At 51.7% G+C, this 26507-nt stretch overlaps 10 protein-coding genes across 10 annotated transcripts; 5 read left to right on the top strand and 5 right to left on the bottom strand.

Moving 5' to 3' along the window:
* On the top strand, positions 1-3481 carry T310_7705 (Fatty acid hydroxylase; the record flags this gene model as incomplete). Its single annotated transcript, XM_013469515.1, has 5 exons — positions 1-34; positions 85-330; positions 384-824; positions 878-1855; positions 1920-3481. 5 exons carry the CDS (start codon positions 1-3, stop codon positions 3479-3481), a joined length of 3261 nt encoding a protein of 1086 aa, XP_013324969.1.
* An 817-nt stretch (positions 3482-4298) lies between these two features.
* On the top strand, positions 4299-5635 carry T310_7704 (uncharacterized protein; the record flags this gene model as incomplete). Its single annotated transcript, XM_013469514.1, has 3 exons — positions 4299-4365; positions 4577-4855; positions 4923-5635. The coding sequence occupies 3 exons, from the start codon at positions 4299-4301 to the stop codon at positions 5633-5635; spliced, it is 1059 nt and encodes a 352-aa protein (XP_013324968.1).
* A 684-nt stretch (positions 5636-6319) lies between these two features.
* T310_7703 (Carbon catabolite derepressing protein kinase Snf1) lies at positions 6320-8916 on the bottom strand (the record flags this gene model as incomplete). Its single annotated transcript, XM_013469513.1, has 4 exons — positions 6320-6876; positions 6938-7534; positions 7613-8448; positions 8501-8916. 4 exons carry the CDS (start codon positions 8914-8916, stop codon positions 6320-6322), a joined length of 2406 nt encoding a protein of 801 aa, XP_013324967.1.
* Positions 8917-10799: 1883 nt separating this feature from the next.
* On the bottom strand, positions 10800-11873 carry T310_7702 (uncharacterized protein; the record flags this gene model as incomplete). Its single annotated transcript, XM_013469512.1, has 2 exons — positions 10800-11689; positions 11744-11873. 2 exons carry the CDS (start codon positions 11871-11873, stop codon positions 10800-10802), a joined length of 1020 nt encoding a protein of 339 aa, XP_013324966.1.
* A 1708-nt stretch (positions 11874-13581) lies between these two features.
* On the top strand, positions 13582-13999 carry T310_7701 (uncharacterized protein; the record flags this gene model as incomplete). Its single annotated transcript, XM_013469511.1, has 2 exons — positions 13582-13701; positions 13802-13999. 2 exons carry the CDS (start codon positions 13582-13584, stop codon positions 13997-13999), a joined length of 318 nt encoding a protein of 105 aa, XP_013324965.1.
* A 1470-nt stretch (positions 14000-15469) lies between these two features.
* Positions 15470-17670, bottom strand: T310_7700 (uncharacterized protein; the record flags this gene model as incomplete). Its single annotated transcript, XM_013469510.1, has 6 exons — positions 15470-15780; positions 15852-16372; positions 16935-17004; positions 17135-17222; positions 17400-17514; positions 17552-17670. 6 exons carry the CDS (start codon positions 17668-17670, stop codon positions 15470-15472), a joined length of 1224 nt encoding a protein of 407 aa, XP_013324964.1.
* Positions 17671-17745: 75 nt separating this feature from the next.
* On the bottom strand, positions 17746-18570 carry T310_7699 (MSF1 domain protein; the record flags this gene model as incomplete). Its single annotated transcript, XM_013469509.1, has 1 exon — positions 17746-18570. One exon carries the CDS (start codon positions 18568-18570, stop codon positions 17746-17748), a length of 825 nt encoding a protein of 274 aa, XP_013324963.1.
* A 1531-nt stretch (positions 18571-20101) lies between these two features.
* On the bottom strand, positions 20102-20953 carry T310_7698 (uncharacterized protein; the record flags this gene model as incomplete). Its single annotated transcript, XM_013469508.1, has 1 exon — positions 20102-20953. One exon carries the CDS (start codon positions 20951-20953, stop codon positions 20102-20104), a length of 852 nt encoding a protein of 283 aa, XP_013324962.1.
* Positions 20954-21595: 642 nt separating this feature from the next.
* On the top strand, positions 21596-23728 carry T310_7697 (uncharacterized protein; the record flags this gene model as incomplete). The annotated part of the gene is made up of 5 exons (XM_013469507.1): positions 21596-21917; positions 21982-22058; positions 22111-22879; positions 22950-23423; positions 23481-23728. The coding sequence occupies 5 exons, from the start codon at positions 21596-21598 to the stop codon at positions 23726-23728; spliced, it is 1890 nt and encodes a 629-aa protein (XP_013324961.1).
* Positions 23729-25208: 1480 nt separating this feature from the next.
* T310_7696 (FHA domain protein) lies at positions 25209-26505 on the top strand (the record flags this gene model as incomplete). Its single annotated transcript, XM_013469506.1, has 3 exons — positions 25209-25224; positions 25284-25489; positions 25783-26505. Coding segments are annotated over 3 exons (945 nt in total), but the record flags the coding sequence as incomplete, so codon positions are not given.
* Between the last annotated feature and the right edge of the window lie 2 nt (positions 26506-26507).

The following is a 26507-nucleotide window of genomic DNA, read 5'->3' as shown; positions in this document are numbered from 1 at the left end:
TTGCAGAGTCTGGAGCTGTTGGCAGACAACTACGGTAGGAAAGGACCAGTGCAGTGAGCATGGTGATGGGACTAACGTCCGCAGGCCCCATCTATCGCCTCGTCACGTTTGGCAAGTCCCGTGTCCTCATCAGTTCCCACGACCTGGCCGACGAGGTCTTCAACGAGGAGCGTTTTCGCAAGGCCGTCTTTGGCGGCTTGAGGGAGATCCGGAACGGCGTTCATGATGGCCTCTTTACCGCCGATTATCCCGGCGAGGAGAATTGGGCCATTGCCCACCGGATTCTGGTGCCCGCCTTCGGGCCGCTGTCGATTCGGGGCATGTTTGACGGTGAGCATCCATTGGATCGATCGATCTCGATTCACTCGGCTGATTCGCGACAGAAATGTATGATATTGCCTCCCAGCTGGTGTTGAAATGGGCGCGTCAAGGGCCCAAGGTGCCCATCAAGGTCACCGACGATTTTACGCGACTGACGCTCGATACGATCGCCCTGTGTGCCATGGGCACCCGCTTCAACTCCTTCTATCACGACGACATGCATCCCTTTGTTGAGGCCATGGTCGGCTTTCTGAAAGGTTCCGGGGCCCGTTCTCGCCGCCCAGCAATCATGAACAACTTGCCCACCGGCGAGAACACCAAGTATTGGAATGACATTTCCCAACTGAAAAATGTCGCCCAGGAGCTGCTTGACGAGCGGCGACGGAATCCGGAGGACAAGAAAGATCTCTTGAACGCCATGATCCTGGGGAAAGATCCCAAGACGGGCCAGGGTCTGACGGATGACTCGATCATCAACAACATGATTACGTTCCTGATCGCAGGTAACTACCTGGAGGAAACCGTGGTGTTTGTTAGACTTCTGACCTCTGTCTAGGCCACGAAACGACCTCTGGCTTGTTATCCTTTCTCTTCTATTTCCTTCTGAAGAACCCTCACGCCTATAAAAAGGCTCAGGAGGAAGTCGACACCGTGATTGGCCGCCGGAAGATCACCGTCGAGGACCTCTCCAAGCTGCCTTACATCAATGCCTGTCTTCGCGAAAGCCTCCGTCTGAGGCCGACGGCCGCCGCCATCACCGTCGAACCTCACCCGACCAAAAACCACGAAGATCCCGTCACTCTCGGAAAAGGCAAATACGCCCTGGAGAAGGGTGAAAGAGTCGTGATACTGCTTGCGAAGCTCCATCGGGATCCAGAGGTGTACGGACCGGATGCCGACGAGTTCAAGCCGGAGCGAATGCTGGACGAGAATTTCGAGAAACTGCCCAAGCACGCATGGAAACCGTTCGGCAACGGCATGAGGGCCTGTATTGGCCGCCCGTTCGCGTGGCAGGAAGCCTTGCTCGTCGTCGCCATCCTCCTGCAGAATTTTAACTTCCAGTTGGATGACCCAAGCTACACCTTGCGTATCAACGAGACCCTGACGGTGAAGCCCAAAGACTTTCAGATGAGGGCCACCTTGCGGGAAGGCCTAAAAGCGACCACGCTGGAGACAATCTTGAACGGCGGCGAGGCACCTAAGGAGGCCGCCCGAGACCAGAAGAAGAACGCCTCCGCCGTCAAGCCCGGGTCAGGCAAGCCCCTTCACATCTTCTTCGGAAGCAATACGGGGACGTGTGAAGCGTTAGCTCGACGGCTTGCCGACGATGCGGGTGCTTATGGCTACGCCGCCGAGGTGGATTCTCTCGACTCCGCTATGCAGAACATTCCCAAGTCCGGGCCGGTGGTCTTCATCACGTCTTCATACGAAGGCCAGCCACCAGACAACGCGGCTCATTTCTTCGAGTGGTTGAGCGGGCTCAAAGGGAAGGAACTGGAAGGAGTCAACTACGCTGTGTTTGGATGTGGCCACCGTAAGTTATCCTAAAAACCATTTCGAATTTTTTTTCTGACTTGTCTAATCTTTGGCGCACCCAGATGACTGGCATGCAACGTTTCACCGGATCCCGAAAGCGGTCAACGATCTGGTCGCCCAGCATGGGGGCAATCGGTTGTGTGAGATGGGACTGGCGGATTCCGCCCATGACGATATTTTCAACGATTTTGACAACTGGAGCGAATCGGCGTTCTGGCCGGCCATCTCGTCCACGTTCAGGGCTTCCAAAACCGAGGCTGCGGCCAAACAGAGGTCCAGCTTGCAGGTGGAAGTCAGCTCTGGCCTGCGCGCGGCCACACTGGGTCTCCAGCTGAAGGAGAGTCTGGTATTGGAGAACCGACTGCTCACGCCGCCCGGTGTGCCGGAAAAGCGCCTGCTGCGGTTCCGATTGCCGTCCGATATGACCTACCAGTGTGGTGACTATCTCGCCGTCCTCCCTGTCAACCCCAGTAGTGTCGTGCGACGCGCCATCCGCCGATTCGGCCTGCCCTGGGATGCCGTGCTGCGGATCCAGAAAGCTCCCGGGGCGACGACCAGCCCGGCCTTCCCTCTGGACGTGCCGATCTCGGCCTTCGAGCTGCTGTCGACGTACGTGGAGCTGTCCCAACCGGCGTCGAAGCGGGATGTCAACATCCTGGCTGAGGCGGCCGCCTCGGATGCCGACACGCAGGCGGAGCTGCAGCATCTGGCAGCCAGCCCGACCCGATTCACGGAGGAGATCGTCAAGAAGCGGGTCAGCCCGCTGGACCTGCTGCTGCGGTATCCAGCCATCAACCTATCCATCGGGGACTACCTCACGATGCTGCCGCCGATGCGGGTGCGGCAATATTCCATTTCATCTTCACCCCTGCAGGACCCGACTGAATGTACGATCACGCTGTCAGTTCTGAACGCACCAGCTTTGTCCGCTATCGGCAGCAGCAGCGGCCACGGTATCGCCGACGAGGAAGAGCTCTACCTGGGCGTGGCATCGACCTACCTGGCGCATCTCAAACCTGACGAACTCGCCCACGTGAGCGTGCGGCCGTCGAACACCGGCTTCCGGCCGCCGGTGGACCTGAAGACGCCGATGATCATGGCGTGCGCGGGAAGTGGCCTGGCGCCATTCCGGGGGTTCATCATGGACCGGGCGGAGAAGATCCGCGGGCGACAGAGTGGGCGGTCCGACGGGCAGGCGGCAGAGAAGCCGGCCAAGGCCATCCTCTACGTGGGCTGCCGCACGCCGGGCAAGGACGACATCCACGCGGACGAGCTGGCGGAGTGGGAGCGGCTGGGCGCGGTCGAAGTCCGGTGGGCGTACAGCCGACCGGCGGACCCGTCCCAGAAGGGCCAGTACATCCAGGACCTGATGCGCGCAGACCGGGACGAGCTGGTCTCGCTGTTCCAGGCGGGAGCGCGGATCTACGTCTGCGGCAGCACGCGGGTAGGCAACGGCGTGCGCGACGCCTGTAGGGACATCTTCCTGTGGGAGCGAGCGCGGATCCGGACAGAGGGCGGCAACGAGCTGGCGGAAATCGACGACGATGACGAAGCCACGGCGGTGGAGAAATTCTTCGAGCGGCTGCGGACGAAGCAGCGGTTTGTGACGGACGTTTTTACGTAGGTTTTGCCTTGCGGATATTTCAGTCACTGCTTTGAGCTTGTTTAACGATTTTGTTTGCTTGGTATATAATTACATAAACATGCAGGATTTATATAAACAATAGAGATAGATAGTCGAAATCCGTTGAACAAATCTATGTTTGTTGCGTCCGTCGATTCGTACTACCGAATTTGTTGCATTATTTATTTACAACTGCCATCTAGCACACATACTGATATCACAAGGAGTTAGCTAGTTGATGCCTCGCATCATTGATTTCTAGTTCATTATTATTGCATTCCTTCAATTAATCCAGGTACTGAGTATTACTGATGTTCGTTAGGGTTAGGGTAGGGCAGGGCCAGTCGGGGCCTAACGGATGAAATATCCCGTCCATCACGGACGAATTCGGCCGTCCATTCGATTCGAATGTATGCCAGGCTACAGCCATGACGTGGCAGAGGAGAGTAAGCAAAGAAAAACGGAGTTACTCTTGCATGTGTCCTTTATTATTATTTACTGTTGATCTTAAGAACTGAAGAAAGAAAAAAAGTCTTTATTGTGTTGATGTTTGATTGATTGATTGGTTTGTCGACTACACCCATAGAGCAAGAGAGACTGGACTGCAGCAGGGTCCAAACTATTCCCCCTGCTTCCTTCCTTCCTTTGCTTTTCTGGTTGTTTGCTACAACAGCAGCAGCAACAGCAATTGTCAACAAGACCAGACATCTCATTCATGAATACAGTACAGAGTGATTAATTACTTGTTTAAGCGATACCAAACCAGACAGAAGAAAGAATCCATCCATCCGATCGTCTAGACCGCTGCTCTTGAGAAATGGTGTCTCTCCAGACTGTCCGCGCACACAATGCGACACTGAAGGAGTTGGGACCGGGGCTGGTTGGTGTGTTTGGTGCGTATCTATCTATCTTTCTGTCTGCAGAAGAAATGCTATCATGCTATCAATCAATCCTTGTGATTTGGCCATGTCCCTCTACTACAGTGCATGCATCCCATCCATACATACCCTCTATCTTATATACTGTCCAGAACCAACCTTTCTTTCTTTTTCTATTTTATTTAAAACTGACATTTCATTTTTTTCCCCTTCCCAGTCGGCGGCACCAGCGGCATCGGCTCCTCCACCGCCCGCGAATTCGTCCGCCACACCCTCGCGCCTCGCGTGTACCTAGTCGGACGCAACGAGACGCAGGCCTCGCGCATCATATCCGAGCTGCGCGCGCTGAACCCGGAGGGGCAGATCTCTTTCGTCAAGAGCGACGTCTCGCTGCTGCGGAACGTGGATGCTGTCTGTGACGAGATCAAAGCAAAGGAGGAGAAGGTCAACCTGCTGGTTTTGAGTCAGGGGGTTTTGACGACGAAGGGGAGGGATGGTACGTAACTAACTATCTCTTGTCTTGTCGTTTTTTTTTTTGATAGTCTCTTTCTAACTTTTATCAGAAACACCAGAAGGCCTCGACAAGAAGCTCAGCTTGCACTACTACTCGCGCATGCGTTTCGTGCACAACCTCCTCCCGCAACTGACTGCCGCAGCAACAGCAACAGCAACAGCAGCAGGAGCTTCTTCTTCCACTGGCAACGGCAGCCGCCTCTCCCGCGTCATCACCGTCCTGAGCACCGGCAGCGAAGGCCGTCTGAAACTCGACGACCTCTCGCTCAAGACGCACTACAGCCTTGCCCGCGCGTCGACGCACGCCATCACCATGTCCTCGCTAGCAATCAGCGAGCTGGCAGCCGCCCACCCCGAAACGACATTCATCCACTCCTTCCCCGGCGCCGTGAACACGAACCTGATGCGCGACTTTAATCCCTTCGCCCGGGGCCTCGTCAGTGGACTTATGTTCCTGCTGAAGCCGTTGACGGTGCCCCTGGCCGAGAGCGGCGAAAGACATCTCTATGCTGCTACTAGCGGGGTGTATCCCCCGCGAGCACAGCAGCAGCAAGGCGCTGGCGCTGGAAAAGACACTGCTGTTGCTACTGGCGCCGACGGCCTCCCCGGCAGCGGGGCATACCTCCTCCACTGGGACGGCTCGACGCCGAATAAAAAGGCCAAACTCCTCCGCGAGTACCAGTCCAGTGGTGTGGGGAAGCAGGTGTGGGCGCATACGCTGGAGGTGTTTGAGAAGATCTGTAGTCGGGGGAGATATGACTAAACTGCGCCTGCATAACTGAACACTACAGATACTGTATGCACTATCTGCACAGAAGGAAAAAGGAAGAAGAAAAACAAAAAAGACATGATATATACCTCCTCAAGCCACGAAGAGGCTCAGTCCTAGCTGCCCTACCTATCCTATCCAACTATATCACCAGAACAAGCACCCAAACTAACTATGTGATGTGATATAATATGTAATGTAATGGTAACAACCAAACAGGATAAGAATATACTAATTTTGTTTTGTTTGACAGTGTGTGTGGGGGAAAGCATGGAAGCATGAAAAAAAGAAGAAGAAGACGAAGAAGAGAAAGGCCGAACCTGTTCATTGCCCTGTTGATGAGTATCCAAAAAGAAAAAAAGGGAAAGAAAAAGGGGGAAAAAAGGAAAAGAAAAGAAAACTTCGTAACTGGTCAGAACGCCCTGTACCCGATCAGAACTGGTTTCGATCCCTAGAACCGCACGCCTGTATCCCTATCATGCCCGTGGTCGGAAAGAAGTAGCAAGTCAAGTAAAAAAAAAAAGAAAGAAAAGCATAACCATAACCATAACATAACATAAATGCAGGAATAGCATGTGGAACAGTCCCACGTAATAAATAAATAAATACTAAAAATTAAAAAGAAAAAAAAAACAAGGAAGAAAGAAGAAACGGAACGAAACCCTATACACTAGCCGACTACCCGACTACCGCCAACTGAGCCACCAGATCCGACGCCACGTCGAGATATGGATACGGACTCGTCACCTCCTTCTCCTTGTTCCGGATGCGTTTGCTGATCGGCCGCCACTCGCTGTCGCCCTCCGCCCGGATCACGTTCTGGTAGCCGTCGCACTTGAAGTCCACCATGTAGTTGTTCGCCTCCAGCTGGTACAGCTGGATGTCGATGAACACCCACACTCCGTAATCGATCTTCAGCGACGCTGGGAGCTCGGCCGACGAAGCCGCGCTCGCGTTGGCGCTGTCGGACCCAGCTTGCACCGCGGCGGCAATCGCGGCCTTCTCTTCCGCGCTGACGTTCATGAGATTGACTCGCCGACGAAGTTCGCCCAGGTCGCTCCGGCTGCTGTGCGTGCTGAGCGACACTCCCGGCGCCGTAACGCCTTGTTTGAGGAGACGCGCCCGGATGAACCATGGATCCTTCGGGATATAATAATCCGACGGCAGGTCCGGGTACTTGCGCTGTAGTGGTTTCGGTTGGTCTGGTGCCGGCTCCATGTTCGAATCAGAGCCCTCTAAATGAGAGTTAGTCAACTCAGTCTCAACTTGCTGATGACAAAAAGGTAGGCTACAAACCTGGTTCGGCCGGGAGGATCTCCCAAACACCCCCCTGCGCAGCAATGGCTTTGTACAAGCAGAGCATGGCTTCGTAAGGCTGGTTCCGGGACCGGATACCAAACTGCCATTTCCGTGACTTCTTCGGCTGGCTAGGCGCCGGATGGAATCCCTCCGGTGGCTCCAATCGAAGCTTCTCAAGGTCCACGATACTACGAGCATGCGGCTTCAGAGCTCTTGCAGTGGCGGCCTGCTCTTCCGGGGTCCGCTCCGCGGCTGGCTCTGCGCCATCCTGGTCATCGTCGGCGGGTGGAGATTGCTCCTCTTGTAGCTTGCTGTCTCGCTGCTCCATGAGCTGTTCATGGACATATGGCAGGCTGGTCGGGAGAATCCGGACATGGCTCACGCGGGGCTCTTCCTCGTCTTCGGGTTCCTGTCGATGGGGGATCTGAGCCGGCGGGGGTGTCGACTCCCGGACATGAGGGGTCAAAGGAGCAACAGGATCTTGCCGAAGAGCCGCCGCGGCGGTTTTGGGTGCCTGTGGAGAGAGGGTGGCGGTTTCTTGCTTGGGGGGAGAGGAGGCCGGAGGACAAACATCGAGATTGTCGTCTGTGGGAGCTAGAGGAAGTTAGCATCGAAGACAAAGATTTAAAAAAAAAAAGAAAAAAGAAACAATGAAAGAAAAGCAACGCTTACAATTCGTTTGCATCATCTCGTTCTCGGCAATGATGAAGAACGCATCCTTGATTGCGCTTGGCTCCGGCTTGCGCAGCGTCTCCTCAATCTCCTCCTTTCTGTAGCCCATACTCCGTTCGAGTTTCGACACAGCCACCTGGTGAATCTTCTCCTGCACCGACACCGGCTTGCCCGGAGCAATCTTGCGCGGATCGACCGCCTTGTTCGGATCCACGCCGGTGGTGATGAACTCCTCTGGCGGTGGTTGCAGATACCTGGGCAGGTCTTTCAAAAACCATGGGTCCTGCCGAATTTCGGGGATAGTAATTCGGTGCACCGGGTTGACTTGCAGCATGGCCCTGATCAGCCTCTGCGCGCCCGGCGAGATGTACGAGGGCACGTGGAATTTCCCCTCGTTGATCTTTTTGAAGAGTGCGGGGATGTAGTCGTCGTCAAACGGTAGCCGACCCACGAGCAGGACGTACAGGATCACACCGCAGCTCCAAACGTCCACTTCAGGCCCGGCATACAATTTGCCCGAGATGACCTCGGGCGCCGCGTAATTGGGGCTACCACAGCTCGTTTTGAGGAAATTGCCATCCGTCATGATGTTGCTCAGCCCAAAGTCGGCGATCTTCACGTTCTTCTCGCTGTCGATGAGCAGATTCTCGGGCTTGAGGTCGCGGTGGACGATCTTGTGCCGGTGGCAGTACTCGACGGCACAGATGATCTGCTGGAAGAACTTGCGGGCCTCGTCGTCATTGCACTTGCCGCGCTTTACCAAATAGTCGAACAGCTCCCTCTCTGCATATTCCAACACCATGATGATGTCCGTCTTGGTGGGGATGACCGTGTACCTGTGGCCGGTCAGTCAGTTGTCTCTCATGCAGTCGAACGAGACGGACATACAGCTTGATAATGTGCGGATGCCGCAAGAGTTGCAGATACTGAATTTCGCGCTCCACACGACCGACCATGTCTCTGGACAGCAATTTCCGGCGCGGGATGATCTTGAGGGCGACCTGGCGGCCGCTGGGCTGGTGGATGGCCAGCTTGACCTTCCCAAAGGACCCTTCGCCCAACACCTTGACCGTCTTGTACTGGTCGAGCCGCTGCATGTCTCTCACGGTGGCCGGCGACTGGGTGGGCGGCTCCCCGCGAGCAGCATTGGGGCGAGGCGGCGGAGGCATCGCCATGGCGGACGGAGTCGAGCTGGGCAAGGAGGCCGAGGCACGATCACGGTCTCGGTCGCGGTCGCGGTCTCGGTCGTGGCTGTAGGGCGGGAGGGAGACGAAGAGGTCTTCGTCGTCGAAGGCAGCGGCCATGGTGACGGGAGTGACGTGAGGTAGTTCTACCGGATTCTCTACCGGATTCCGTGGTCTCAGGCCGGAGGGAACAGCAATCTGGGACTCCAGCAGAGGGGGCGATGACGGCTCGACAAGGCCTGGAGACCAATCAGCCGCGCGCTCCCCACAGCAGAACCGCTGGCTGTGGAGCCGGGCAGACGTCAAGGTCGCGCTCGATCAGGAAAGCAGGAAAAGAACCGCGAGCTCTGCTCTGAAGCGCGGCGGACGAGACAAGAGACGGGCCAGCGTCTGGCGAGATGGTGGATGGTGATGGGCGACGATGGTGGGCGAAGCTGCCCGGCGGCGACGATCGACGGCCGGCGAGGGGAAGGCGGCACGCGAGCTGGTTGGGTCCTGTCCTCGCCAGCACGTCGTCGCACAGGTCGGCGTATATCGCTGGACGAGGATCTTATCCTGGTCTCATTATTATTGACTAAATCTAAATTAATTTCGTGAAACCATCGACAGGTCGATTTCCATGGCATTGCCACCCTGCCTGCTGACTCAGCATAGACGCTTATGTAAGCATGCATGAGATCACATGGTCAGCGATTATCTATTGGCGGGAGTGTATCATCAGGAGATCGAGAAAGGGATAGAGAATAAGCATAGGAACAGAATATACCAGTTATTTAAGGCTGTCAATTCCTTTGTCTGATTTGGTAATAGATGGCATGGTAGAGGCTCTTTTTCTCCTTTATATTGCGGTTCCGCTCTGTTTCTCACAGACTGTACTTTGCAAGTATATTAAACTTTCTCGTATAACTAACTCGACAGGGCTGACAAATGTTAACCAGGGAAGTCGTTGGCCCAGCTATCAAATTGGCTTCACTGAGCGAGCTAGACCTATTCGAAATACTTCCGGTATGCCCGCTTCCGCAGGCAGTAACGTGACTATCGTTCTTGTACCACCTAGTAGACATGCTGTAATTGCCTTACTCAACTAGGCAGGTCTTGCAGCTGGAAGAAGATCCGAATGGCAGCGCTGTGGTGTTCCTGGCATGGACGCAGATGACCGCTTCTATTGGGACACGGGACCGCCAGCTACTTGCCCATCCAGGAATTCCTGACGCGCTGTGTAACAAGCTCCACTGCCCAAGCCAAATGGCCCGATGTCTGCCCGACACGTTCGGTACCTTATGTAGTTAAAGGAAATCATTCTTTCACACAGCGATAAATTATAGCGATGTGCGGTGGAGATCATAGGATTGAGTATAGAAGGAGAGGATCGGAACATCTTCAGCAAGCAGCCCTAACCCTGAGCCCTAGGCCCTAGGCCGTTGTACTGATTCATCATGAAACAAGAAATATTATTGACGGTCGTATCAAACTGAAATTTGCGAACTGACTAAATTAAACTTAAATTGAATTAAATCTAGACTTTTTCTTTTTCTTTTCTTTTTTTTTAAAAAAAAAAGACGTCACTCAGAAAGGAGGGCTTGAACGTAGCTGCTTCTGGCCGGTGCTGCCTGGATGTCGTTGCAACCTCAGGCGCTCCAAAACCCGACATCTCGACGTCTCCGTAACAATATCGCATCCCTCTTCATTGTTTCCAGTAGCTTGTCCTGCGTCCATTAGCTACGGCCAATCTTCCTCGATCCCAAATCATCAGCAACAACCGGAGTATAGAGAAGGAGAGAGAGAGAGAGGAGGGAGGGAGAGCTTCTATCGAGTAAGAACCGTAGAATATTCCGTCCTTGGAATATCTCTGCATGTCGGCAAATGTAATCAATATTGATACCACAGATGAAAGCATCGGCAGCAGAAAACTAGCATCTATCAAAATAAATAAAAAGAGAACTAGCATCTTTTTTTAACATGTTTCGTCTCCCGTCTTCCTCAATCCCAGCTAAAAGCAATAATCAATACATATCGTTCTGAATACCCGGAAGCAGACTCAACCCAGCTGCTGGATCCATGTCAATGTCGTCAAACGGCACCTCCGTTATTCTTCCTGTAGCACTGTCCTCCAGAAGGGGCGCTGATGATGCCGTGCCGTCTATCCAGGGCAGGAGGGCGGTGTTGTCAAATCCTAAGTCGAATTCAGCTGTTGCTGTGTTCTCTTGGTTTGGCCAAACAGGGGTGTCAGTGATTGATGATGGGAACAGATCATTCTGACCGGCATAAAAGTTCCAGCTGAAAGGAAAGCTGATGGATGGAGGAATTGTGAGTGATGGGGTTATGGATAGGTCCATCGAAATAGGAGAGCAGTCGAGTTGCGATGGTTCGCTGCAATGTTCTGTTGGGTTCGAGCTTGGTGAGATGATGTTGGCTGGTATCCCAGTATCTGCAGCGTCGCCATTGTCTCGAAGCACTTGACGGACGTCAAAGTCACTGGTTTGATTTTGCAGAATGACTAACCTCCTCAGCATCTCGACCCCGTGTTGGAGGACGAACACCGACAGAAGCAACCGAATAATCCTTTCAAATCTCCTTTCAATCGTCCTTTCAATCGTCTCAAATTGTAGTCCAGAACGTTGCCTATCTGTGATGGCGAACCCTTCACCAGTTGGAACTGGAAAGAGAAGCTGCCTACTCCATCTATTTCCACAGAACTCCGTGTACAAGTACATGCAGTTTCGTTCCCGTGATATGTAGAATGACAACTCAAACAGTCCTTTCTGAAAATGCCAAATTCTATGGGAGGTTATGTTTGGAGCAGGGGGAGAATAATGTATGGTGTCCATGGATCCTTGACTTTGTCCAATTGAGTCTCGTGCTTTATACATCTCCCAGACAAGACATAATAATCCTATTTTGACTCAGTCACTGTCCACAAATTATTTTGAGAGACTTCTGAACATACTATCTTTTTGCATTATTAGTTCTGCCTCAGTTATTCCCACAGTATAACTTCCGGACCTTCCATCCAGATATTCGAGAATCTCTTCAAATTGATCAACTTCTATGGCTGAGAAACGGGTGATGTGGCACATGTTGAAAGTTTGACTTCCACTCAAAGGCTCTCTGGGAAGATAGCAGAGACTCGACACGTTGTCTGAATATATACCATTCCTTTGTAAGTTATGACGCATAACGATCTATTCAATGACCCCGAGATCTGAGAGTCGTTACCTAATGTATCCGACATACCGCGACGGGTCCTTTCAAATCGTCTCAATTTATGAGAGGCAACTTGCTTCCCGTTGTGATAATAGACAGAATCTTTGTCATGCAAGTTTCTCCCAGAAACTTTCAGCTAAGCAAGAAGGCTTCGTTTCTCCTCGGCTAGGACATTCTTTTCGAGATGCCACGCTTTGATTTTGCGCTTGTATTGTCTCTCCCTGAATGATTCCAGGTTATTAAACCGACAACAAGCAAGTATTCCAAAGAACTATCCACGGACATGTACGTACGTTGCAAAAAAGTTATGCTTTGTCCTCATAATCTCCTGGACCTCAGACAGCGTCCTGCCCTCGGTCCGATACAACTTCGTGATGCGAGGTCTCTGCTCATGCCATTCGTGCTCCGGTAATCGCCGAGCCCGTTTGAGAGCATTCTGGTCATATTTTTGAAACATGGTGGACAAATGACAAAACCATTTGTAGGGAAGAATGGAGTCTTCACTGCTGAGTGAATCACAACGCTCTTATAAGACTGTGGACTCAAGCTTCAGGCCAAGGCGAGGTTACACAAAAATGGCAACTAGAACGAAAGGCGCGCGAGGCTGAGCAATGCCCTGGATCAGAATCAGGGCGTCAGTTCTGATTGCTTGAACAAAAGGACCGCCAAGGATTCAAAAGTACCTACTCCCAGAGCGGACCGTACTTCCACCAAAAAGATCATCACCCGTGGGCCATGAGCAGACAGGACGTTGCACAAACGGGTGAATGATCGTCAAGCTGTGAGAACTATTGATAATTCGCATTGACAGCTTTCCTCCAGTCTAATATCCACAGGAGCAAAAGGACCGCCAAGACTGCAAAAGGACCTACTACCAGAGTAGACAGTACAGTCAGTGCTTCCACCAAAAGAACCAACATCCATGAGCTTCGGGGCATCGAGAAAGAGTCCAGCATGTAATCTGCTATGGATGATTTATTTCGACGTGTTTCATTCCAATGTTCGCAGGAGTAAAAGGACTGTCCTGTGACAAGCTGGAGATCCATCAGCCATCAAGAACAGGCAAGAAGGAACGAAGGAACGAAGGAAAGAGCGTTTCTGCTGCGAAACCGGCGCACCCTCCGCAGCACTTCTTTCCTCTACCCAGTCACCGTCAATCGACAGGTGACAGGTCCTTTTGATTCGAACCTGATTTTGAAACTCGAGCTCTCTCGCTTAGCCACCGCCTATTCACTACCCGCGTGTTCACTGGAACCGAAGACCGGAACAGGTCACGTTCATAAGGACCTAGCCATGAAAACAGTCATAGTATCGAGTCATAGTATGGTAGTCACGGGAGAAAACGGCATTCACTCTCAGGAAGCAGGTTAACATATAAGGCGGCTTCAGGACAGACCAGTTCTTTACAATCCTGTATTGAATACAGCCAGAAAGGCAAAAGCCATCCGTTAAATCAATATCAAAATTATACTTGTGATATTACATACTTCACTTTCACTGCCAGTATCCATCCTCACTGGCTTCTCCTCTTCGGTCTATAGCCAACAATCCAACCAGAGACAAAAGTCTTCACCTGATACAATGGCACTCTCCCTCGAATTGATTCTCGCCATATTCACTCTCATGGTTACCATCTTTGGCGTCATGTCCCAGCTCTTTGGTAACTTCCGAGCTGGCAGGCTGCAGAAATCGATGGATGAGGTAAGTCAGTCTGCTTTCAGCCAGTACCGAAAGGGTACACGCATTAGTCGACACCTTCACAGGAGCTGGGCCGACTGACATATGCATACTTTCACTCTAGGGCCTGAAATCGCTAAAAGACTGCGTGACACTGCTCAAAGAGCTGATTAAGCACCTTGAGCGCCTCGAGATGCCCATCTACACCCGCTCCTCGTCACAGTCTTCTTCGCGCGTTGTGTACAACCCGTCCGCCGATTTCTCTGCCAGCTCGTCCTCAGATTCATCCTTCTACAACCCCTCCGCTGCCTGTCTAGTCTAGCAGTCACGGCCTGAGGTCGGTTGAAGCTGTGCTGGGAACACGACAATGCCCAGATGGCGGAGACCCAGAGGTCGGAGGAGAGGCAGTGAATGGACACACGGGAAACAAACCCCCAAAAGTGCTTTTTTTATTCCCTTACATTTTGAAACGGAAAGGAGTTTTTGGTGGTTATATTTGATTTGATTTGCTTGCATCTGTATACCTGTACGAGTACATGACTGTGCATCTGCATTCTGCATTATACTGGTTGGTGGTCATTATCCTGTGAGAGTTAGCATCAGGTTTGCATATATAGATTTTATAGATTATTTGACATTATATTAATAGATGTGACGGTATACATTACATTCTGTGTGTATATTCATTGCTCAAGAGTCTCTCTACTATATCTCCTAGCCGCTCCCTTACCATGACGCCTTACTATGACTCCTTACATGTAGTCATCACCAATCTATACAGATTATATAAGCATCACTCGAGCAAAGACATAGATGAAAATCTGCAAATCTATCCATCATCAGTCTCCATTGTTCAACGCAGAAAGCTGAGCTGGCAGAGTAGATATTTGTGGAGAAACCTGCTGGATTCGATGCCAGTATTATTTTATGGTAAACATTATGTGCTCTTTTATAGATAGAGATCGTAGCAAAAATCTTGTAAGGTTATAATATTGTATGCTGTCAAGTGACCTTGAGGACAAAACAAGCTTGATCTTTTTGTATGTAGAAGCTACTCCGTAGAATACAAGCGTATCGTCTCCAGCGGACAGCATACAGATGTATCTACCTCCTGCGGCCAATAATAAACGTTTAGATAACTGATTTATTTACTCCGTAATAATGGGCCATTCGCAGTTTCACCGTATAAAGTGCTCAAGACATGCATGGCTTAAAGAAATCTTTGAGACAGGCATATGACTACTGGCAGAATTGACCCTTAGGAAGTTGGAACTTGGAAGAGTTTTAAGCCTCTTTCTCTCTCTCTCTTTTTAAATCCCTTTTGTCTTTTTGTTATTGTAGAAAGATTAGATAGAGACATATGTACTATATACAACAACAGAAAAGAAACACGTCCAAGCTACCTACTCAAAATTTAGACCATACCACATCACACCATATCCACGTTAGCCAAATGATTATGTACATACATAGGATATTTATAACTGTCAGGATCGGTATGTTGGTTTTCTGTTGTGAAAAACAACAGGCATACGGAGGGTGGAGTGGATTCATGCTTATTCCAAAACCTTATATCGTAGCACGACAGTCCTTCCGTGAACCAGCGACCAATGGCTCATGCAACTGCCACAGCAGACATTTTGGCAAGCACTTTCTGCTCCAGAAGACCTCTTCGACGCAAAACTTCATTTTTGGTCTTGCAAAAGGTCCTCGTATACACAGGTTCGGCTCACCGATGGGGAAACAGGTCTGAGGACTGGCAGATCTGTCTAGCGTGACAGATGTGGAATGGCTACGCGGCAGGGTAACAGTCCTCATCATCCTCATCCTCATCCTCATCGTCGACAGGTTCAACATAATTGAGATTGCTAGGGCGCTGCTCCCGCGGTGCCCGCACACAGACAAGCTCGATCTGCACATCGTCGGCGCTGTTCAAGGGAGCACTGCCCCAGCTGGGCCCTCGCGAAAAGATACCGACTGCCACTTGGACCGCCTGCTCCGAAGGAGTTATGTTTCGGATGTACCACGTCCTCCATGGGAAGGCACTGCTTCCGGGAAGACCGACTGTTATCGACTGATTCAGTTCGTTCTCTTCAACGAATGCTATTTGTAACATCATCAGTAAACTACCATGGACAAGGCATGACGAGAGGGAAAAAGAAAAGGAAACGCACATTCGACGGGAATGACGCCGACTTGGAAAAGGGATTGAGGACAGGATGGTATCGTCGGGGGTGGCTGGGCTTGGCTCATCTGCTGCAAAACAGCCTCGAGAGGGCTGTTGTAATAGACACCTGAAGCGGCGAGGTTGTAGATGGAATTTTGGAGATATGCCTTCAGATTCTGGGAGCATTGGTGTCCCCAGACGCCGTCACAGCCGTTGTTCTCACCGCCGCTAAATCCCGTGAGGTTCCCTACCCGCAGCGCAATCTCTGTCGTCCGGTTGGCGTGAATAGGGCGGTTCCCAACCCTGTTCTGGTCGTACTGCAGCCAAAAGCTCGCTTTGATCATCGGACCACGGTCAGCTGCGGGCAGCAGTTGCTGCTCAGGATCCGATGGGGCCTGCGCATCGAAGCCATAGTAGAAACGGATCGGGGTCTGGAAAAGAGGTTCAAAGACAACAGGAACAGACACCTGGGCGAGGGGATCAATGCATCCGTCATCGTAGAAGTCGCAGATCTGGGCAACAGCCCGGCTGGTCAGTTGTAGAAGGATAGTAATAACCAAGACGGCGGTCACCGTCCATCGCTTCGAGAGCGGAGATCTCATCTCCGCGAGTAGGATGAGGCCGCCTCCAGAGGCGACAAAGACGAGGAGAGGATCGAGAGGTGAAGGGGCATGACCACCATCTCAATCCCCTTGAAGCAAGGCCGTGGAGAGTAACACAGAAGGGAAGAGCAGAAAAACAAAGACGAGAGAGAGGAGCGGCGGTGATGGATGGGTCCGATTCGCGGCTAAATTAGTGAGGTCGCAAAGTATCACCCGCAGTCACAATCAGACCAGCCTTTAGGTGCTTAGAGTTAGTAGCCTTGATTGATACGGAGTAGTTGCTCCGTATAGCCCCCGCAGTGTCGATGTTTCCGAGCCGACCGTGGGCAGACGCCAATGACGATGCTGGTCGACATTATTATTCTTGCAGGGAACCCCATCACGACCCCTTATCAATCGCATGATCTGCCACCCTCCACCGTGCTTTGCTCCCTGAAACATGATTATCGAAAGGACATCTCGAACTGGCGTGTTTTACGTAACCTTACCCACTTCTTCGTTTCACTGGAGGCTTGGCCGCAGCACCACCGCACTGCGATCTTTGGAATCTGGACTGAGCTGAAACGTCGTTATCGATATTGTGGATTTAGGAAGATTCCCATATGGCATATGGAATTGTCATCCTTGTACAGATCCATCAGACGTGCATTGATGCTCTTCGCTATTAGAGGGACAACAATAGGCTTACGGTAGAAGGCTACTGGTCTCGTGCTCACCACGGCACGCGGAACAGCACGTGCTGCCCAACGCGTCTCGCCACGAGGTCGATGCCAGCTCTATCCGTATAGATGTTTACGTGAAAATTCCAGTAACTCGTATTTCTACATCTTAATACACTGTCCCAGTCATCAGGGCGCCTTGGAGACGACAAGCACAAGGATAATTCACACAGAGATGCATAGTAATAACATTGACAGCGTCAAAAGAAAAGAATGGATCCCTATTGTACATACATGCTCGATCGATAACACGCTTCTGATTCCCCTTTTAGACAAGGGGAAAGAAGCGAAAGAGTGGAATCGCTTGCCATCCATGCGTCCGTCCAACCAAAACCCTGCCCCGTTCATACTATACATACATGATACATAGAATCATTTCTGCGTACCTTGTCCCTGGCTTCGCCGATTCAGCCGTATATAAGAGAGATAAGCTTGTCGAAGATGGTGTGAAGACAATTTGGAGAGGGTCCCTCATCCAAAAAGAAAGATAAATCCCAAACTCCATAACGCCGCGCTGTAAAAGAGACGAGAGGGGTCTTAATCCATCATTTCGGAATAATTAGCGATGGATCGGTATTCTTCAATCCTCTTCCTCCAAATATGCATGCTCCTTCATGCCGTTCCCGTGTTGCCAGGCTCGCTTCCACGTGCCCTCAGCTCCAAGAGCCGCCGCCTCGCGATCCTGTCGCATGCCCTCGAGAACGCCAACGATTCCGCCATTCCGTAGTCGCTCCAGAACCACATTCATTCCCTGTTTGCTTCTCAAAATGGCGTCGCGCGTCCTGGTGACCCCAATGAGCTCAATGGTCCGCTGGATGCCGGCGGTCGACAAGGACGAAAAAAGACCACGCTTGGGCACGTCCTCCTCAACTTCCACCAGCTGGTCTCCGCTGCCAGACGCTGCCTCAGTTTTGCGTCTGAGCAGCCTTCCTTGACCCAATCGCGAGCGGAAGGTGACCGTCGTGCGGACCGTCGTATGCTCATCTTTTCGGTCATCATTCAAGAGGCTAACGGAAGCCGGGTCGGCCTCTGCCCCAGATTGGCGTTGATAGAACTGTCTTTCCACAACACTCAGAATCCCAGTCCACTCCATGTTGCGAGATTCCGTCTTCATCCAGCCTTCCTGAGGATCGACGACGGTCGTTTCGAGAATGTAGCTCTGGCCGGAATTGTCGGCCCCTGCGATGCCTTTTGGAAGGAACTTAAGCATGGCAGAGGGAATTTTCGATTTCTTGAGATGCAGCCTCGTGGTATGGAGGCGTTTCGTTTCTGGATCGACATAGCGGTCGATCACGTCGGAGGTCAGAACATGGCGAGAGTAGGGGTTGGGATAGCGGAGGAAGTAGGCGAGGGAGACGGCAGGGAAGGAGTAGTCGTAGCTGAAGACATTCTCAAAGAACTTCATGGTTGCAGAATCGACATTTTCTGGTTGTAAGCAGGCGTGAGAGACGCAGGAGAGCTGCTGATGCTGCAGCTGGGAGGTGCTCGTGCTCTTTTTCTCGCTGCTGTGCTGGGGTTAATAGAACTCCCGAGAGTCCGACGACTTCCTGTTGGTTCTGCCAGCTTCAGTCCGGCCGGCGCTTAACCGCATCGGTCATGCGGGGTTGCCGGTGTTTGGTCACGTGACATGGCCGACCTGCCAATCAAGATGCAGCTGGACGCTTCATTGTGATCTCAACATGAGAAGCAAGACTCCATGAAATCATCCATTCTGCTCCCAGCCTGGCTCAACCAATTAAGATATTCGGTATCAATTGGTGCAGACGCAATCTGCGCATTACTCGAATCTCCATTCAAATGACGCTTTTTAATGGGCAGGTAGGGTCAAGAGAGTGGATCTCTGTCCGTCATCCTGTTGATGCAACTACATTATGCCTGTGCGTTATCATGAGCCTGGTGTTTCTATTAGAAATAGAATAGCATCTGCGAGGGTCAATGTGGGACGATGTCCGTTGGTGTAAAGAACCTTGGAATTCTTTAATGGTCCTGTCAAGAGCAGAGAAGACATCTACCGATGGAATGAATATAAATCCAGTCAAGTCTTGCATAATCGACGATTCTTCTGATCTTCTGATTATTCTGTTAAAGTATATAGCAGATAATTAATTAAATTGTTAATAAAGTGTATTCTTGCCAGTCTCTTGAGTCTGATATGTTTACACAAACACATTCTCGATGTTTAATCTCAAGGGACATGAGTTTATATAACAGTACCAGGAAGCTTATTTTCCTCGATTGAGTGAGTTGCTGAATTCCTACCTCACACAGCAAGTGAAAGCGAGTTTGCCTATGTACTCCGTATGTGACCTACTAAGTGCCGGCCCAAGCCGCCCACTTACAGGGACCTACCTATCTGCCTGTGCCACCGCCCAAGGACATATAATTCCTTTTTATCTACCATATGTCAACAAACACAGGCCGCGATGGTGCAGTGGTTAAGTAGCCTAAGTCTCTTATACCTACTAACATCCAGATGAACGGCCTGGGTTCGAATCCCTCTGGTTCCAATGAACCCAATACAAAAAAAACTACTACAGGTGATAGTAAAACCCCTGCCCGCCAAAAGCAAGGTGGGGGTTTTCGTAGCATCAGCGGGTCCCGGGAGGGAGGACCCCTGGTGTGAGCTTTTTTATATGCTGCATTGGCTGGAAGGTCGAGTGGTCGAGTCGGGTGGTTGTTTATATTTCCTTTTTGGGAAAGTGTGAAGTTATTTTTTCGTTAAGTCCCTTGTATACTCCGTACAAAGTTCCTCATAGATGAACTAAGCACAAAGGATATTGTTTCCTCATACAGAAAATTCATGCATCTGATGTCTAACTTTTCTTTTTTCCAATTTGTTTCTTTTTATGGTCACACGATAGGAATTTCCTGGTCGAATCTTCGAGGGTATACCAAGCAGTAATTCATACAGATAACGGCTATGACAGCTCGAATGGTCACCTTTTCAGAACAACTACAGCAGGGATGAACCCTCTCACCCCGTTACTCAACCAGCACTCCTCTCCATCTACAAGATCCTCTGCCCGGACAACCTGCTCTACGCAAAATCCGTGTTCGAGAGCATACCGCCTCGTTACACCGGCGTTTCCGCCACTGGACAGCGGTGGTGTTACCCACTTGTCATTATCTGTATGTTCCTTGTCGTTGACACCGTGAGAGACGCCTGGGCAACGCCGTCGAAAATACGGCGTCGTGATGCTCCCTTCCATAATTTCTCCCTGGGGATTGACCAACAGGACCTCTAGCGGATCCTGTGGAGATCGAATTCCCGCTCTCTCTCGCGCTGCAGCGTAATGATCTCGAGATGTGGTTTTATGTGTTGTAAAAGCGGAAGGAGTTGTTGTTTGCGAATCCACGTAGAGGCGCCACGGGAAGTTTGGACTCAATGATGTATGAACTTGAAAAGAAGACGGAATGAAAAGAGACTGAGGAGGGCATGACGTCGTGGGATGGACATCAACAGTACAGCTTCCACTACTGTCCACTACAATGCGTAGTCTCCATGGCCTTGTCCTGTCAGGAATAAAGGGGTCAAGTGTCTGTGTGAATTCATCTAAATCTCGTTGTAGGAACTCAATCGCCGCTGGCCACTTGAAATGGATTGCTGCGTTAAGTAGACGGTCTCTGTGATAGCGAAGGAGGTAATAGGGCGAGTTCCTGGGTTCAGGATAGCTGGATGCAGCGTTGCGTTCAATGGCATCGGGAAGATCTGGGTCGAAGCGGAGGGAAGAGATGATTTGGAATTGAGAACAGGAGGCACCTGCCACGTCAGATCCGGAGACTGTCATTAGTGAAAGGCAAGAAATGATAAGATATATAGAAAAGGCGTGTCGCTTCGGCTGTCTCGTTTTATATATTTCTGAGCTGGGTCCGCATACAGCTCAAGGTCGTGGTCACGAGTCACGGTTCGGTGATCCTCAAACGGATTCGCCTCAACTGTGATGGTAGAGAAGGCTCGTCAGAGATGAGCGCAAGCAGTCAAGTTAGAGGATACCATATGGCTAGGTAGCCGAGAGCTGCAGCAGAGACCGTGACAGTATGAAGACAAAGCAGAGCTGACAACCGTGACGCGGTGTGCTCTTCGCTGGCAAGCTTTTTCGCGGCTCTGATTGGCAGCGGGCGGGAGCTGTGCTCAGAACGTTCGGCTGCGGGCCCTGGCCCTGGGGAGGGCGACCAATGGAGCAACGGAGCCTCCGAGCCAAAGCGGTTGCCGGATTCCTCGATCGCAAATATTAATCTTTTCAGGTCCAAAGCCTCCAAGCTGCTCCTCTCGCAGTCAGGCCTCGCCGTCCATTTCCATTCCTGGCATCCTCGCTTGCCATTTTATTTCATATTCTCCCTTTTTCTTTGTTCCTTCGAGGGAAATTGTATAATTGGTTTTAATCAGACGAGAGGAAAACGCTGCCGGAAAACCCGCGTTCACGCCCATCATGTCCAACGCAGTGCCTCCAGCGAAGCCCATACAGAACGTAATTGTCGACACATCATCCCTCTCTTCGTCGTCGTCCACATCGGTATGGGACCGTATCTCGAAATGGGTGTCGGAAAATAAGGCGCTCGTCTATACCGTCGCCGGTGTCGCTGTGGTCGTGACGAGCGCAGGTGTGGTCTACTACCTTTCAGAATCGAGCAAGCCCAGTCAGGAGGCAGCGGCGCCTGCGGAGAAGAAGAAGAGCAAGAAGGAGAGACGGAAGGAGAAGAAGAAGGCGGAGGAGGAAAAGAAAGCCAAGGAAGAGAAAGCGGCTGCCGATGGTGTGTATTTAGCATTTTTTTCCCCATCGCGAATCCAGACAATCTTCTCTGACAGCGACTTCAGAATCCGCCAAGAAGGCCGAAGAGTCTGAGGAGCTGCCTGAAATTGACGAGGCTACTGTTGCGACCTTGTCCGAGGAGGTACGTTGCTGGGCCTGATGGATCATCTTTATCTAGCTAATACCGGGCGCAGACGCGGAAATCCTACGCTGCGAAGTTGAAGGCAGCTGGCAACAAAGCATATGGCTCAAAGGACTACAACAAGGCAATTGAGCTGTATGGAAAAGCCATTCTTTGCAAGCCGGACCCCGTGTATTACTCGAACCGCGCCGCCTGTTACAATGTCTTGTCAGAATGGGACAAGGTAGTCGAAGATACTACGGCCGCCCTCGCCATGGACAGCGAATACGTCAAGGCCCTCAACCGACGTGCGATTGCCTACGAGCATCTTGGCAAGTACAATGAAGCCCTTCTCGATTTCACGGCGAGCTGCATCATCGACGGATTCACCAACGATTCGAGCCGGAATGCCCTCGAGAGACTGCTCAAGAAGGTGGCGGAGAAGAAGGGGAAGGAGATCATGGCGGCCAAGGGCAAGAAGCTTCCTAGCGCCACATTCGTCTCCAACTATCTCCAGAGCTTCCGTCCTAAGCCTATGCCAGCCGGTCTTGAAGATGAGGACCTGGATGAGGAGACCGGCAAGGGGCAGCTGCGGAAAGGTTACCTTGCAATGGCCAAGAAGACTGGCGAAGGCTATGAGGAGGCTGCTCGGGCCTTTGAAAGGGCTCTTGAGCTGGGTGATTTGGGTGAATACGAGGCCGAAGCGTTGAACATGCGAGCCACCTTTACGTATCTCCAGGGCGATGCCAAAGCCGCGCTGGAGGATCTCAACAAAAGCGTTGAGCTCCAGCCATCATTGGTGCAGAGCTACATCAAGCGTGCTAGCTTGCATCTCGAGTTAGGTCCGTCTCCGTTTGTTCTTGACCCATGACGACTGATCGACGATATAGTTCATGTGCTGACTAGGAGTAGGCAACAAGGACGCGGCAGCCGATGACTTCGAAGTGGCCATTACGCATAACAAGGATGACCCTGACATCTACTATCACCGTGCACAGCTGCACTTCATCCTTGGCGAGTTTGCTGAGGCGGCCAAAGACTACCAGAAGTCAATTGACCTTGACCGGAGCTTCATCTACTCGCACATTCAACTTGGAGTGACCCAGTACAAGATGGGCTCGGTGGCCTCGGCCATGGCGACATTCCGACGCTCCGTCAAGAACTTTGAGGACGTGCCGGATGTCTACAACTACTATGGAGAGCTGCTGCTTGACCAGCAAAACTTCGCTGAAGCCATTCAGAAATTCGACAAGGCCGTTGAGATGGAGAAGCAGAGCAAACCAATGGGCATCAACGTTTTGCCCTTGATCAACAAGGCTCTGGCGTTGTTCCAATGGAAGCACGACTTCAAGGAGGCGGAGAGTTTGTGTGAGAAGGCTCTGATCAGTAAGTTACCCCTATTTATTCCATCACGTCATGATCGTGCAGGTTAACGGAGTGTAGTCGACCCCGACTGTGACATTGCCGTGGGTACGATGGCCCAGCTGCTCCTGCAGCAGGGCAAGGTAGCCGAGGCACTCAAGTACTTCACGAGAGCAGCTGAACTGGCTCGGACAGAAGGCGAGGTGATCAACGCTATCTCTTACGCCGAGGCCACGCGCACGCAGCTGGAAGTTCAGCAGAAATACCCGCAACTGGCGGCGCGTCTGCAAAGCATGGGCGCCAGCTTCGGCGGTCCTCCTGGCCTGTAAGGAAGAGGTTGTGTGAGTTTGCGACGAAGGATGTGGTGAAATTCTTTTCTCTCTCTGGCGTTTTAGACAATAATTCTCGTCTCTTCTCTGTCCTCCATCGCTGCCATCCTTTGTCGGGTGCGGTGGATAACTTGCATGTCTGGTCTATCCCTATGTGGTTCGATTTATCCTCGGCTCTTCTCTGCATTTGTACGTAATATTGTCGCGTTTTTTTCCGTCTCTCGTGATATTTTTCTGTTCTTCCTAGTTTCTTCGTTTCTGCTGCATGGCTGCCGCCGCTGTATTGGTTTTGTCGAGCGCGGGGTATTTTGGATTCCAGGAGGGGCTGAGTGCAGGGTCTGCGCCATGCGTACGGCGATATGTGTGTAGCTTTTGGCAGGCAGAGAGAAGCCGAGACTGTACAATAACAATCATACCGTAGCTACCGAGATCCGTGGATCAGGCACGAAGCAGGGAGTGCCCGCCCCATCCTTTATCGGAGGCTACGGGTCCTTATCAGCTGACGGGCCCGCGCAGTGGCCCGGAGCGGCCTAGCGTGGGCCTCGCTGGTCACGGGGCGCTGTGAGACAGGCGGCACATACATCATCGTCATCCTCCGCATCATCATCATGACTGTCTGCATGCCTGCCAGCTAGTCATCGCCAAATCTTAATCTAAGCCTCTGGCAGGCACGGAACGCGATTACGACAGCTACGGCTGTCTCCGTCAAGGTCCTCGAACCTGTCTAGGGTTAGGTAGTATGTAGCCCTGTGGTCGTAGTTGCACAACTGGACTGTTTCCTATCTGTCACAGCTAGTACTCCGTATGAACGAATAGATTATCATCGCGCCAGGCCACTGGATTGAGGCCAGGCATACCTCCGCTGATGGCGTAGTTAGGCAGCGAACCTGGCCAGATCCGCGGAAAGTGAGGTCAGGGACGTAAGATGGCTCCAGGCAGCCCAAGTGACTTGAGCTCATTCCTTCACCCCGCTCGCCCGTGTCGAGTCAATCCTCGCAGCCCAGAAGGCATATTCCGCCGCCTGTCTCCTTCATTGGTCGCCCACTTCTCCAGCTGCCAGCGGATCGCATCCCTACAGGCCACGAGTCGAGACAATTCACCCGTCAGCGCATCTGCCTTCCAGGGCTCCGGTGCTAGGTAGGCCTCTCGTGCCCCCTCTAGACTCAACGTCCATCCTGCCTTCCCTCCCCCACCTCTCTTGCTCCTCCATCACCCTTTGTGCTGGGATTATATCTGCTCTCTGGGTGTAACGAACCTCCAGAGACCATCGTCCACAGAGGGTCTTTGGCATTTCAGCTGTGTCCTCTTTAGGGTGAGGTGGCTTGTGCTACCTGATCGTTCTCAAGGCCCAGTGACGATACCTCCCGCCCTCCATTACCACGACAGGTCAACAACGAGGTTCGCACTATAGGAACCTCTTTTCTAGACTGCCATCTGCAATTTTGAATGCAAGCTAGTCTTCGAATTCCACCACATCATCATGGCAGGCAAACACGGTACGTCCTTCCGTCTATCGTCCAGGTTGTCTTTGCTAATGAACGTGTCCGTACTGTAGTGGTCGTGACGCTCCACCCGGTCTACTCGCCCGATACGCTGCCCTTTCGTTCGTTGACCTTTTCCTCCGACAACGATACCGTTACCATCGGCAGATCATCCAAATCGCAGAGCAAGAACTTGGTCCCTCAGCACAATAATGGCTGGTTCGAATCTCGAGTCATGTCTCGGAACCACGCCCTGCTCGGCGTTTCCTTGCAGAAGGAGGTACGCTTGACAAATTTTCACAACATCTCTATCATGATCTAACTATTCGTTCGGACCGTCTATGTTCGCGATACCGGCTCCATGCACGGAACAGCTGTGAATGAAAAGAAGATCCCCACAAACCAAGATGTCGCTATTCGTAGTGGTGATGTATTGACGTTTGGGAATGAAGTTACTCGTGGATCCGGTATAGCACCAACCCCTTGTCCTCTTTTCCCCCTACCAACGTAACCGGAATCGAAAGTCAATTGATTAATTAATTGAACTCATCTGCTAATTGTGCCCGTTGACAGAGACCTTCCGCCCCATCACAGTTCGTTGTGAGTGTCAGTGGTTCAGTAACAGGCAAGCCCCTCCCAGCCGTGGCTTTTCTTTATGGTTCCCCATTCTTTGACTTATTGCTGACTTTTAGTAGCAGCGATCAGGAGAAAGTTCACCCCGACTCCGAGACCGGAAAGCCGACAACAAACAGTTTCTCCGTCCCGGACGATGATGATGAGGTGGTAGAGGTGTCGCCAGACTCGCTCTCGGCAGAGATGCCCTCTGAGCATCATGTCGTCATTCCTGATTCAGACAGCGAGTCTGAGTCCGATAGTAGCAACGAGGTGGAGCTATCTTCACCAGTTACTTCACCAGAAACCAAACATTCGGATGCATCAGAGGCGAGAAACGTCCAGACTGCCGTGAAAGGCAGCAAACATGAAACGGATGATGCGAACCCCTGTGAAGGTTCTCTGCAGAGCCCTATTCTTCTCGACCGTGATGAGCCACCGCTGAAATCTGGAGGTCACCGAGCCCGTCCAGCAGGCATGCCGCCTCAGCGGGTGCTGGGTCAACCGTTCGGCCACACTCCACCTGGTGCCTATCCCAGCTTCCAAGAAGATGACCATGTTGAAATCCCGGATAACGACCAGGACAGTGCAGATGATTCGGACCAGAGTTCTGACGACGATTGGAACAGCAACCGGGAGGATTTGAGTGACGAAGAGGGCTCAGACTCTAACATGTCTGCTAAGGT

The sequence above is a fragment of the Rasamsonia emersonii genome (genome assembly GCF_000968595.1).
Source record: "Rasamsonia emersonii CBS 393.64 chromosome Unknown ctg1118621760578, whole genome shotgun sequence".
Taxonomy (NCBI): Eukaryota; Fungi; Ascomycota; class Eurotiomycetes; order Eurotiales; family Trichocomaceae; genus Rasamsonia; species Rasamsonia emersonii.
Note: the sequence above shows the minus strand (reverse complement) of the source record. Positions and strands in the feature narration are given on the sequence as shown.